The sequence below is a fragment of the Medicago truncatula genome, chromosome 3, assembly GCF_003473485.1.
Source record: "Medicago truncatula cultivar Jemalong A17 chromosome 3, MtrunA17r5.0-ANR, whole genome shotgun sequence".
Lineage (NCBI taxonomy): Eukaryota > Viridiplantae > Streptophyta > Magnoliopsida > Fabales > Fabaceae > Medicago > Medicago truncatula.
This window is the reverse complement of record NC_053044.1, coordinates 44,707,495-44,719,256: the sequence shown is the minus strand read 5'-3', so window position 1 is coordinate 44,719,256 and position 11,762 is coordinate 44,707,495. Positions and strand designations below refer to the sequence as shown.

The window sequence follows — 11,762 nt, the reverse complement described above, 5'->3', positions numbered from 1 at the left end:
ATTTTAATTTCGACCGTTTGATTTTTTTTAAAAAGAGAACCATTGAATTAAGCAGGTCTATTTTATCTTACGATGTACCACCAACACCTAATTTTTTTCTTTTCTTCATCTTCATCAATCATATTCATACAAACATACTCAGAAAAATAAATTAAAACAAGAAACCAGAAAAAAGAAAAATATCATCATCAACACTATAATCATCCTTTCTCTCTAAAAAAAACATGGATCTGTGGTGGTTCAAGGTCGCACGCGGTGGGAACAATGGGTTTAACGGCGGCGATGGGTTGAACGGCGACGACATGAACGGCGGTGATGGTTTTTTAGCCGCGGTGACACTTTTTCCCCTTCCTGCTTCATGAATCACATGCTTTTCATGTGGTTCTTGGATTACGTTTTTTTAGTTTGAGAACATATGGAGATGATGATGAGAATGGATAGATTTTGGTTTGATTTTGTGTTTGTTGATGTTGTACGAATTATTTGATATGAGAAGAGATTAATCTGAATTTGTTTGGATTTCTTGTTGTTTGTTGTTGAACCTGTGTTGATTGTTGTTGCTATTATTTGCCCAAATTTTCCTTTGTTGTTGCTCGTTGGAGAAGAACAGGAAAAGAAATTGGAATTTTTAATTTGGCATTATGGGTATTTTAGGTATTTCACTTATTTACCATTATTTTATGAAGATCATGAATAAGAAGGTGAAGATCTAATGGTCCATTTTATGATAAATAGATCGAATGGTTAAAATTAACAAAATTAATAAGGTCTAGAATAGACCACTTTTAAGGTTGATCCACCATAGATATTTAGAGTTAAAGTTAACACTTGGGATTTAATTGACAAACGGAGAAAAAGATGACGGACCAAAATGCCATTTTTAATAAATGTGGGACCAAAATGAAAATATGAAATTAAATAAGGGACCAAACGATCTAATAAGCCTATAAAATTAGTGACATGTTGATAAATAAATAAAGGCTTAAATGCTCTTTTGGTCCCTTAACTATTTAATTGGTATCGCTTTGGTCTCTTAACTAAAAAAAAGATTCTTTGAGGATTTTAAGTTTTTTTTTAGTCTCGTTTTGGTCCTTTCTGTTAGGTTTCCGTTAGGGTTTTAAAAAAAAGTTAACTTCTGGACACGTGTCACCTTGCCATTGGCTCTGAGTTTTTTTTTTTTTTTAAATTATTATTCTTTTAAAATATATATATATTTTTTAAAAAAAATTCCAAAGTCAATGACAACGTGACACGTGTCCCAGAGTTAACACGTGTCACCTTGTCATTGGTTCTAGGAATTTTTTTACAAAAAAATAATATATATATATTTAAAAAAAATTAATTTTTTTTTATAAAAAAATAAATCTCAGAGCCAATGACAAGGTGACACGTGTCCACCTTTAACGTTTTTTTATTAAAACTAACGGAAACCTAACAGAAGGGACCAAAACGAGACTAAAAAAAAACTTAAAATCCTCAAACAATCTTTTTTTTAGTTAAGGAACCAAAGCGATACCAATTAAATAGTTAAGGGAGCAAAAGAGCATTTAAGCCATAAATAAATTAACGTGCATGACTAAATGCAAGAATAAATAAACATCTGTTGAATAGATATGTCTTTTTGAGAGATGAGATCATGAAAACAACATCACGTTGTCACTCGCATGATTCACGGCAGTAGCAGTTTATCTCTCTGTTTTTTAGTTTAGATTTTCGATAAATATATGTATAATATGTGTCTAAGTACATTTAAGTAAGATAATCACTTGATAAACAAGTTCATGTTAGATTAGAGAGAGTTGAAATTTGGACGTATATCATGAGTGACGGAAGCAGACGTGGAAGGGCAGCGTCACAACCTTGTCACAAACGTTAGAACCAATCGAAACGACGCGGAAAAAGCTTCGAAGATTCCATGTCTTTTCTCTTTGACTTTTTTTCTTCACGTTACTTTACTGCTTCTAATTCAAGATCTAAATCGTCCAATTTTTAATTTGTTTAGGCAATTATAGGAATAGGAAATAGTAACAATCATTTCATTTTGGGGAAGGGTCAATGAGAAACAAGGTTGGTTCCGCGGGTAGAAAGGGTCAACAATTAGACCTCTCTCCAATATACTACTCACTCACTCACCATTTCAATCCTATGACCAAAGACCAAAGAAAATTCATTCACTCGTCGAGCCACTTTTTTGAAGTCAAACTTTTCTTTCCTTTTTTGTTTCCTTTCTTTTCCCACTCTTTTCTTCCCTTCAAAACACACACCCCCTTTATATCCCATCCCCATAACTCACCTTCATTACCAAATCCCAACACCTATGTTTTAGTTTTAGCCATTTTTTCATTAATTTTTTTTTAAACTCTATTTTCAGAACTAATCATTCTCAATCTACATGGGAGATTCAAAGAACTTAATAGATGAGCTACTACATGGATTGGAGTTGGCAAGACAGCTTCAAATCTATCTCAACGTGTCTTCTTCGTCCAATGAAACACGTGAGATTTTGATCCAGAAAATTATATCCACGTTTGAAAAGGCACTTGAAATGGTTAACCGTAAAAGACATGTTAATATGGGTGAGTCTTCAAAGCAACAATACCCCTCAGCCTCAGGAACACTTGCCATCCGAATATCAGATTCACCACCTTTGAGCTGTAGTCCACGAAGTGAAGACTCCGACAGAGATTTTAACCGTGATCACAATGCTTCTAGAAAAAGGTATGTAAATTTGTTAGCTACTCTACTATTAATTAAACACATTAGATCGTATCCACGTAAGTTTAGCTCAGTTGGTAGAGACAAGGTTGATTTGCTTCTTTGTATGTATTCTACTAAACATGTGACCTTACCCTAGATATATATATATATTTATTTTAGGAACACTCTACCAATTAGATGGACAAAACATATTCGAGTTGAACCAGGAATGGCAATGGAAGGTCCTCTTGATGATGGGTATAGTTGGAGAAAATATGGTCAGAAAGACATCCTTGGAGCCATGCATCCAAGGTATATAATTTCTGAATTTAATGTTATATATCTATTGATATAGTTTTGTTACATAAATTTTGGATGTGTGTATGCAGAGGCTATTACAGATGCACTCATAGAAACGTTCTAGGATGTTTGGCAACAAAGCAAGTACAAAGATCTGATGAAGACCCAACAATCTTCGAAATCACATACCGAGGAAACCACACATGCACAATTGCTTCCAATGTGGTTGGTCCAACATTAAATAATCCATTCCAAACACAAGAAACAAATATTGTTAACACAAACCCTCAAAGCCTTGATCAACAAAAACCACCAAATGAACAACTTTTGAACAACCTACGAACAGGTCTAAGAGTTCAAACTGAGAACCTAGATTTCCAAAACCAATCATTTGTTCCATTTGGAAACCATGTACTTGAAAGTAGCTTTGCTGAAAACTTCAATTCTCCTTCATATGTTTCCCCTGCAAATTCAGGAATAAGTCACTTCTCGATGTCTCCAACTCCAAGTGTGTTCCCAAATATGGCAAGTGAGATTATTCCACCAGCTACTTCTGCTGCAAACACACCAACGGCTTCAATGGAGTTTCCATTTGATCAATTTGAATTTGATGGCCAAAACTTCACCTTCCACAACTCACGATTTTTCTCTTAAATACACTAAACTATGACAAGAAGCTAATGAATATTTTGATAATATTTTTTTTTTTTAGGAGATTTGATAATAATGTGTTAGAACTAGATGTTTTGTATCACTAAGACTCTGCAAAATCAAGAGGTTGAATACATTTGTCCTAGCTACTCATATAGTAGGGATATGGAAGTGCAATTTTACAATTGAATTATCATTGAAAATTAGAGTTATGAAAAGAAATTGGTTTCTAATTTTAATGCTTAGTGACATAATTAGAAACACATGCTATTTTCATTAATTTTCGATGATAATTCAATTTTTTTTAGCTTGACTTACTAGTGCTTCCATATGTGCAACAATGTAAAGTACGCGTTGAAATGGTCGTTTTATTCAAGTTGAAAAGAAGGGGGCAAAAAAAGACAATCCAATTGAATTAGTCTTCAATTCGATATCAAATAACTCAAATGTTTTTCCTGAGGGGAAAAAACAGAAATGTTATATATGCACACACAATTAAGTTGACAAAAATACAATACAGTGTCCCTTTGTGTTTTTTAATATTTTGATACTTCGTGTAAATTATATAAGACGAGAAAGTAAGTGAGAGTTAGAGATAAAACTATATGGTGTCACACATACGATGTCTAAAATTTTGTGTTTAAATAACATAGATTATCAAATGAATATTCTGACCGACTTCATGACCGACAAAGCAGCTTAAGAAATTGATTTTGTGGGTAAACTTAGTATCTTAGATGCACCGGTGTAAAGACTCATCCCTCAAACAGAGGTTGTCTATGATTCGAACCTTAAACTATAGAAATATAATAAATAATTTAAACTATTTTCATTCCTTCAATTTAATCTCAAAATTATAATTCTCTTTCCTATTTTTAAAAGAAATTGAGGAATTGGCAGGGATAATTTGTGTAGGGGCCGGGGTTCGACCCCCGAATTCCCCACTTCTCCACACATAATGTGTGTGAATCTAGCCACTAGGCTACTTGACTAAAAAAAATAAAATTGAGAAACTGGCTTAATAGACTAATTATAGTTTAAAGACAACTTATTATACTTTTATAATTTATGTGATCAAATAAGAGAGCGTGATAGTTTAAAAACTTATTATACTTTTATATCTGATCAAATAGGAGAATGTGATAGTTTAAAAACTAAATTGATCGTTTATGTCTTTTAAAATGAAAAAAAGAGGGTGATTGGATGTTCCAGGCCTTAAATGTAAAGATAGTGCCACTTGTAAGAATTTTCTACTTGGTACCCCGGGTCCTGCTATTCTTAATTTCTACCCACAAATCCAATAAATTGACAAAAATAATATTTTTGTTATTTTGTTCAAATTATTTGGAATAAAATAGAATGAAATAAAAAAATATCCAAAATTTTCACCTTTTAAAATTTCAGAACATAATTGTGTTATGAATATTTCATTTAAAAAAAAATGAACAAATTTATTTACAATCTTTCACATTTTCCTAAAGAAAAAAATTAGCTTCATGTTTTCAGCTAAATCTGGAGTTATATTTTGTTCCGGTCTTTATATATGTTTGTTCGTTGGTTTTCATTTCTAAACAATCGCACCAAATAACACTCATTTTTTTACACTTGAATGAGATGATAAAAGATCTTTTTAGTTCAACTAGAGGATACTCGATTAACAAAAAAAAAAAAACCTCTGCTAATTTTATTTTTTATGAGCCAACCTCTACTAAATTATCTTCTATAAATTTAAGCAAAAGCAAACCTAAAGGGAAAACATGTAATGTTCATTGCTCATCACATCACCCCTTCACATTCCAGCCTGTTCAATATAGTTTTATTTTCAACATTTGTTGAAAGGCCAAATGGAACAAGGCACCCAAACTTAACCAAAGTTTGTCGTTTTTTTTTTGTAGTGACTGAATTCAAACTCGAACCTTGCATATATTATGCATTGTCCTTACCAACTAAACTAAGCTCACGGAGACGTTTGCCATATCTTTTAACAACGGAGTTGAATTTTGGAAATAGAAACAGATGAAATTAAAGTGGTCAATTACAAGAGTGTCCCAGTATACTAGCTAGCTATAGCTTTATACTTGTGGTGACCAATTACAGTACACTATAACAATTACTATAGTTATAAAACAAAAAGAAAATGATGATGAGATGCTTGTAAATTAAATGACTCTATCACGTACTCTGTTACTTGTACAGCTACGTACATACAAAGTTACATTAAGCAATAACAAAGATAGAGATGTTTGGTAAGGAGAGTGTGGACTAGACATATGCATATGACCCATTTTTAGCAGAATGTTTGCTGGATTTGTTGAGCAAGTTCTTCAGCACTCAGTTGGCATTCAATTCCAATCTATATAAATCAATTAATACACCATAGTATTAATTAGAAACCACTCTTATATAATATATTAGTGGACCTAAATTGAACACATAAGTAGCATATAACATATACATATATGATATACCCAATCATAGGCTTGCTTTCATGAGATAATAACAAATACTATAAATAATATATACGTCTTTTTCATCAAATGAGGACAAATGTCTGAATGAAGTCACGATGCATGTTACATGTACCTTGGCACACCAGAGAGGTGCAGTGAAATATATACAGCCACTACTTTTAAAGTACATCAAACCATTTACTTTTTGACATATATAATTAATCACAGTAAAAAACTGCACTAGGTATTACTAGCATAAAGAAAAATCATTGTTACTATACTTGATTTTATTGTGATGGAATATTTTTGTTCCTATTGAAGAGTAAAATGAAAGGAAAAGACTACACATGCATAATAATATTCCAAGAATAAACGTACCTTGATAGTGAAGGAGTTCAACATGGTATCATCAGAAGTACTATTAATGTTAACATGGAGAATTTCAAGTGCAAGATCTTCAAGTGCAGATATAATCTTCAAAGGTTGTCCTGGAATTCTTTGAGAAACAGTTTTCAAAAGAACATGAGGACCTGAAAACTTGACCTCCACGTCAGCAATAGGAGACTTTGAATTAGCAACAAGTTCATTGATGTTATCATTGACTGAGGAAGTAGAGGAACTAGTAGGTGATGGATCAAGAGGTGAAAGTGCAATGTAGCTTTGTTGCATTCGTGGTTTGTAAGGGCTAGTTGGTTGTGGAGTTCTTGGACTAATTGGCAAGTTTAGTCTTGGACTTAGAGGTGGTTTTCTTGGACTTAGTGGTGAAGGTCTTGGACTTGGAACTAATCTTGGACTTAGTACTTCACTGTATACTTTTCTTTGTTTCTTGGCTTCAAGGGCTTGGAGTAGTTGTTGCAACTCTGTGATGTAATCAACTACACCTCCAATTATTGATGCTTGATCTCCCTAGTTAAATTAGTTGCATTAGATTGAGTGCATAAGGGAAATGGATTTGCTGCAATCAAATAATGACTACTTATCTAATTTTAATTAGTGAGTTATAATACTTTTTATTTATTTGACAATTTAACCATCTTCATCACATAACTACAAGATTCCTATGTAGAAAATCCGGGTCTATGCACAAAAAGTAATCAAATTTATAAGTAAAAAAAGCAAAATATTGATAGATCAGCTTTTTAAGTCACAATAGAATTGTTATTTTTTTCCTGTTTTTTTAAAAAGAGCCGCGTAAATGCAGACCCCACTGCAACAAATTATAATGCACGCTCCACATCTTAGATAAACCATAAGTTTGCACTCCATGTGAGTGTAGTAGAGGTCACTTGTCTAGGTTATGGACCTTCGTAATCACTTATTGACCCCATTTAAGTAAGTAATAGAGTTGTTAATTTAAGTACAATGGAAACATGGTGCATGCATGAATTCATTTTCTAATTTAAAAGGGTAATCTTAGAAAGAAAAAAAAAATTGATTTTAACATGTTTCATTAATTTTTTAAGTCCAAATGCTATATTATTATTAAAAGTATATTTTTATTTGAAACATATTGAGTTTTAACCTTAAATCTATTGTTCAACTTAATTTTACATGAATATATATCTTCGATCTATAATTATTATATATTTAAAATCAATTTTTGTAACCATAGAAACAAATATACACTTACCCTTTTGACATAAAAGCAAGGCATAAGTGACCTTAAAACAGACAAATGCTCATTCATTTGCTTTCTTCTGTTTCGCTCCACAGTAATATGAGAAACCCTTTGTTGTCCATCAACACTGTTAATCTGTTCCTCAAGCAAAGTTGGTGTCAGCTTCTGTCTCTTCCTTTTGGGTTCAGTTTCAAGTTCAGTTTCAGAATCTTGCAGCGAAGAGGTTGATTTTTGAGACACCAATCTCGATGTCGAAGTGACCTCATTCTCTTTTGGAGTAGCAGCTTCAGCTTGGTTGATAAGAGGAAAATCAGTAAAATCTTCTAGACTCTCCAAAATGGCGAAGAGATCATCGCTGTTACCGAATTCTGTTCTGTCTTCAAATATATCATATAAGCTTTCATCCATTGGAAAAGATTGAGAAATGGAAAAAGTGTGGAGACAAAAATGGTGTAAATATAGGAGAGGTGTTTTTCTAAACCGTTAGATGACAGGAAAGGAATCTCTGGAGAAGCAGCAGATCAGAGACAGAATGCAGAAATATTGCAGAGAGAGTGAGAGAGAAGATAGAGATAGAAGATAAAATGGGGAAAGAGAAGGGTTTTAGAAGTTTTTTATATAGTGATAGTAGTGCTAAAGGAGTAATGTTTATGGAGTAGTAATAATATATGTAGCTGCATATATACTTAATTTAGGGTAGTTAGTTATTTTGTCTCTTTATTATTACAAGTACTGCAAGTGGAGGTTATATAAATAAAAGGGTAATATACTACTATGCATGTCCAATGAGAGTTAAATATGCTGTTTGTAATTAGGCACTGAGGGAAGAAAAAACTGAGCATCCATCCACATTGAAATTGTCATTCATAAATACCACTGTTCTTCATCATTAATATGTCATTGAAATGTTTGGTTTTTTTATTTCTAGTGGGGGTGTGAACGGTAAAATATTTAAACTTGATTTGATGTACCTCGGATACTTGTAGTCTAGCACTGAAATACAAAAGCATTTAGTAGATAATAGTACTAAGATCACCTCAAAACAGTGTTGATCCTTAGAGAGTCTTTAAGTTCAATAAATGTAGCTTTGTTAGAGAAGATTGAGGCGACAGCACCATGCAAAATGATTGTTTGTTGAAGCAACTCCTCCATAAAAAACTGTAAAAAGTAAACATTTGTATTTAATATCTCTTTTTTGTGTATAAAAGTAAAAACAGTATCCTTCAAAAAAAGAGTAAAAACTAAAGGTAATTTAAAATTACATTTAATCAACATTTTAAGTTAAACAAAAAGTATTTGTCATAAATAGTTAAACATATAGCATTATTAGACGATGTTTACACAAAAATATAAGTATTCAAATCATGTATTGGCGATTAGACTGAAAAAGAGTTATCTGCATATCAGCTTCGTCACAATTAGTTGGCGTTGGAATAAGTTGATGGTGTGAATCGACTGACATCTGAATTGATTGACGGTTGAACGAGACTACCAAGTCTATATAGGTTAAAAAGAATGTTATAACCCTTATTGAAAATATTTGCATATTAGCTGCATTACAATCATCTAACTTTGAAATCATTTGATGCATAATTGAAACCAGTTGTTGATGGTTGAACGTGACTATCAAGTCTAAATGGACTTTGATGCTATTAGTAGGTCTTATAGGGTTGTGATTAAGTTTAATAAGAACCCAAGAGGTAATATAATCAGTTTCCTACATATGTGACATGATAAAAGAAGTGTTAAAGAGAGAAAAAAAAATATATATAAAATTTACTGCAAAGTCGCTTTGAATGACAAATAAGTGGTCAAATTAACATTAATCGTTTTCTTTAAAATAGGATTGTGAAGAACACGGTTAGAAGACAACCAAGCAGTTAGTCGTACAAGTACAACTCTGCCCTCAACTCAAAAGTATGGACAAGATATTAGCTAACTAAGTCCAGAATGCGCACGAAGACGTATTCCCATAATAATATGGTTATGCATGATATAGTTGGTTGATATGGAAGTAAATAACTTAGCATACATGGAAGTTTCATGTTGTAACTCATGCTACAGGGTAGTTACCTACATTAGTGGTGTTTGCCATGCATTCTTAGCGGTGAAGGTCTTTACATATCTTTTTTTCGTTTTTCTCTAATGCTTTCTTTTATTTTCCATGCATTCTTAGATAGTAATTCAACCTTGAACACTAAAACCAACGTCTCTAGGAACTTGCAACTGAGATACATAGTCTCTTTCATAGTGTAGTTGATCCCTTATTCGAAAAGGGGATCATAGTCTAAAGTGCAAGTTAGTCTGCATATCATATTATGAATTGAGCTAACGAAGAATCAAGTAACAAACGACTAATCAACTGATCACATGAGTAGTCGAGTAAGCATCAAATTTTGCATTAAGACAACATGCTTATAGCCAATTCTGAATTTTTTTTTTTTTTGAATAAGCAAATTTTATTAGCTAGGATAAGCCAATTCTGATTAATAGTATCAGTTATGGGTATATTTGAAGAAAACAATAAGTATATTCAATAATTTGGTAATAGATATATATTAGAGACAAATCTTTTCTCAAAAGAGAATAAATTTAGGGACATATACAGTTAATAATTAATAAATACTTTAATTTAGCATATTGCTTTTGTCTATTTTTATAATCACTTCTTGTGCAAATGCGAAAAAGTGCTTATAAAAAGGGACATAGCGTGTAGGTATTTGTTTTGATTAATTGAACAACTGTGTTGTTTCTGTTGATCATAGTATGATTGTGTAATTAATTACTACACCCTCCGATCATTATTATAAGCAAAAATCAACATTTTAGATACATTTATTAAATGATGTATGTAATATTTATTATAAACCACATACATCATTTAATGAATGAATATAAAATGTTGATTTTTGATTATAATAGTGACCGGATGGTGTATATATTTGCTGCTTAATGCCTAGGTTCAAATTATATATTTATATTATATTTCACCCTGGCCCAATTATATGCATATATTTAATAATAGAAAGACATGTGGTTGTCCCCGTAAGCTTTGCTCAGTTGGTATAGACAAATGCATTTTATATGCAGGGGCCGGGGTTCGAACCCCGAACACCTCACTTTTCCATATTTAAAATGTGTGAGCTCCAGCCACTAGGCTACCTGAAAAAGAAAAAAAAAAAGACATGTAGTTAAGAAGAATGAAGCCTGTATGTATAAAGGAGCAGTGATGGTATGGAAACAATTTAAAAAGAAGCCTTGGTACCTAGGTCACTTTTTATTAATTTATGGAGGGGGAAATAAAACGGAACAAATGCATTCATAAATGTGGTTGTGAATGTGAAGTGGGAACACCGTTATTGCTACAAGACCAAAAATGGAGAATGTTCTGCATGAAAAATCTTACTATACATTTACCCAGCCTGTGACGGCACTGGTATAAATATTCGACTATGTCCTTTGCATATGTTTGCCGTGAGACCTAGACTTACCTTTGAAGAATTGCAAGTAATTTATACAACATCAATGAAAATTAATCCCATATAGTTCATAAACATTTAAGATACTTTGTTTACATAGTAATTTTTTACTCTAATTACAAATTGAATCCTTTTTTTAAGGATTACAAATTTAATCTTGTGTTTAGTTTTTATTGGGTGTTGCATAAACTACACTCTTTTTTAAAAGACTATGCAAAAAATTGATATTTGTACAACCAATCGAAGAAATCTCTCTCATACTATCACCATGTTACTCCACCCCCCATTTTTGGCCGAGAGAAGAGGAAAGATGAAGGTTGTCACAAAATAATCGTATAAATGTCATTACTAAAAAAATGACTCCATCTGTTTCAAAATATATGTCGCAATTTTACAATGTGCACTATTCATATAGCTTACTTTAACCATATTTTTTAACTAATATATAAATACAAATGTTAGCATATAAGATGTTTGATTTGTCTCGATGAATATTTTCAAAATATCAATTTTCTATAATTTTTATTATATATAATTAATTATAAAAATTATCAAAGTTTTGTATTG

The 11,762-nt window shown here is 31.9% G+C and overlaps 2 protein-coding genes and 1 non-coding gene across 3 annotated transcripts; 1 reads left to right on the top strand and 2 right to left on the bottom strand.

Annotated features, from left to right (window-relative positions):
- The first annotated feature begins 2,249 nt into the window (after positions 1-2,249).
- On the top strand, positions 2,250-4,089 carry LOC11428190 (probable WRKY transcription factor 41). The gene is made up of 3 exons (XM_003602147.4): positions 2,250-2,718; positions 2,878-3,009; positions 3,087-4,089. The coding sequence occupies exons 1-3, from the start codon at positions 2,393-2,395 to the stop codon at positions 3,649-3,651; spliced, it is 1,023 nt and encodes a 340-aa protein (XP_003602195.1). The 5' UTR covers positions 2,250-2,392; the 3' UTR covers positions 3,652-4,089.
- A 1,552-nt stretch (positions 4,090-5,641) lies between these two features.
- LOC11441461 (transcription factor SPEECHLESS) lies at positions 5,642-8,424 on the bottom strand. The gene is made up of 3 exons (XM_003602146.3): positions 7,729-8,424; positions 6,477-7,004; positions 5,642-6,001 (listed from the first exon to the last, which is right to left on the bottom strand). Exons 1-3 carry the CDS (start codon positions 8,122-8,124, stop codon positions 5,936-5,938), a joined length of 990 nt encoding a protein of 329 aa, XP_003602194.1. The 5' UTR covers positions 8,125-8,424; the 3' UTR covers positions 5,642-5,935.
- On the bottom strand, positions 7,280-7,438 carry LOC112420595 (U1 spliceosomal RNA). Its single transcript, XR_003010768.1, has one exon. It is a non-coding gene; the product is annotated as a U1 spliceosomal RNA (small nuclear RNA).
- Positions 8,425-11,762: the final 3,338 nt, after the last annotated feature.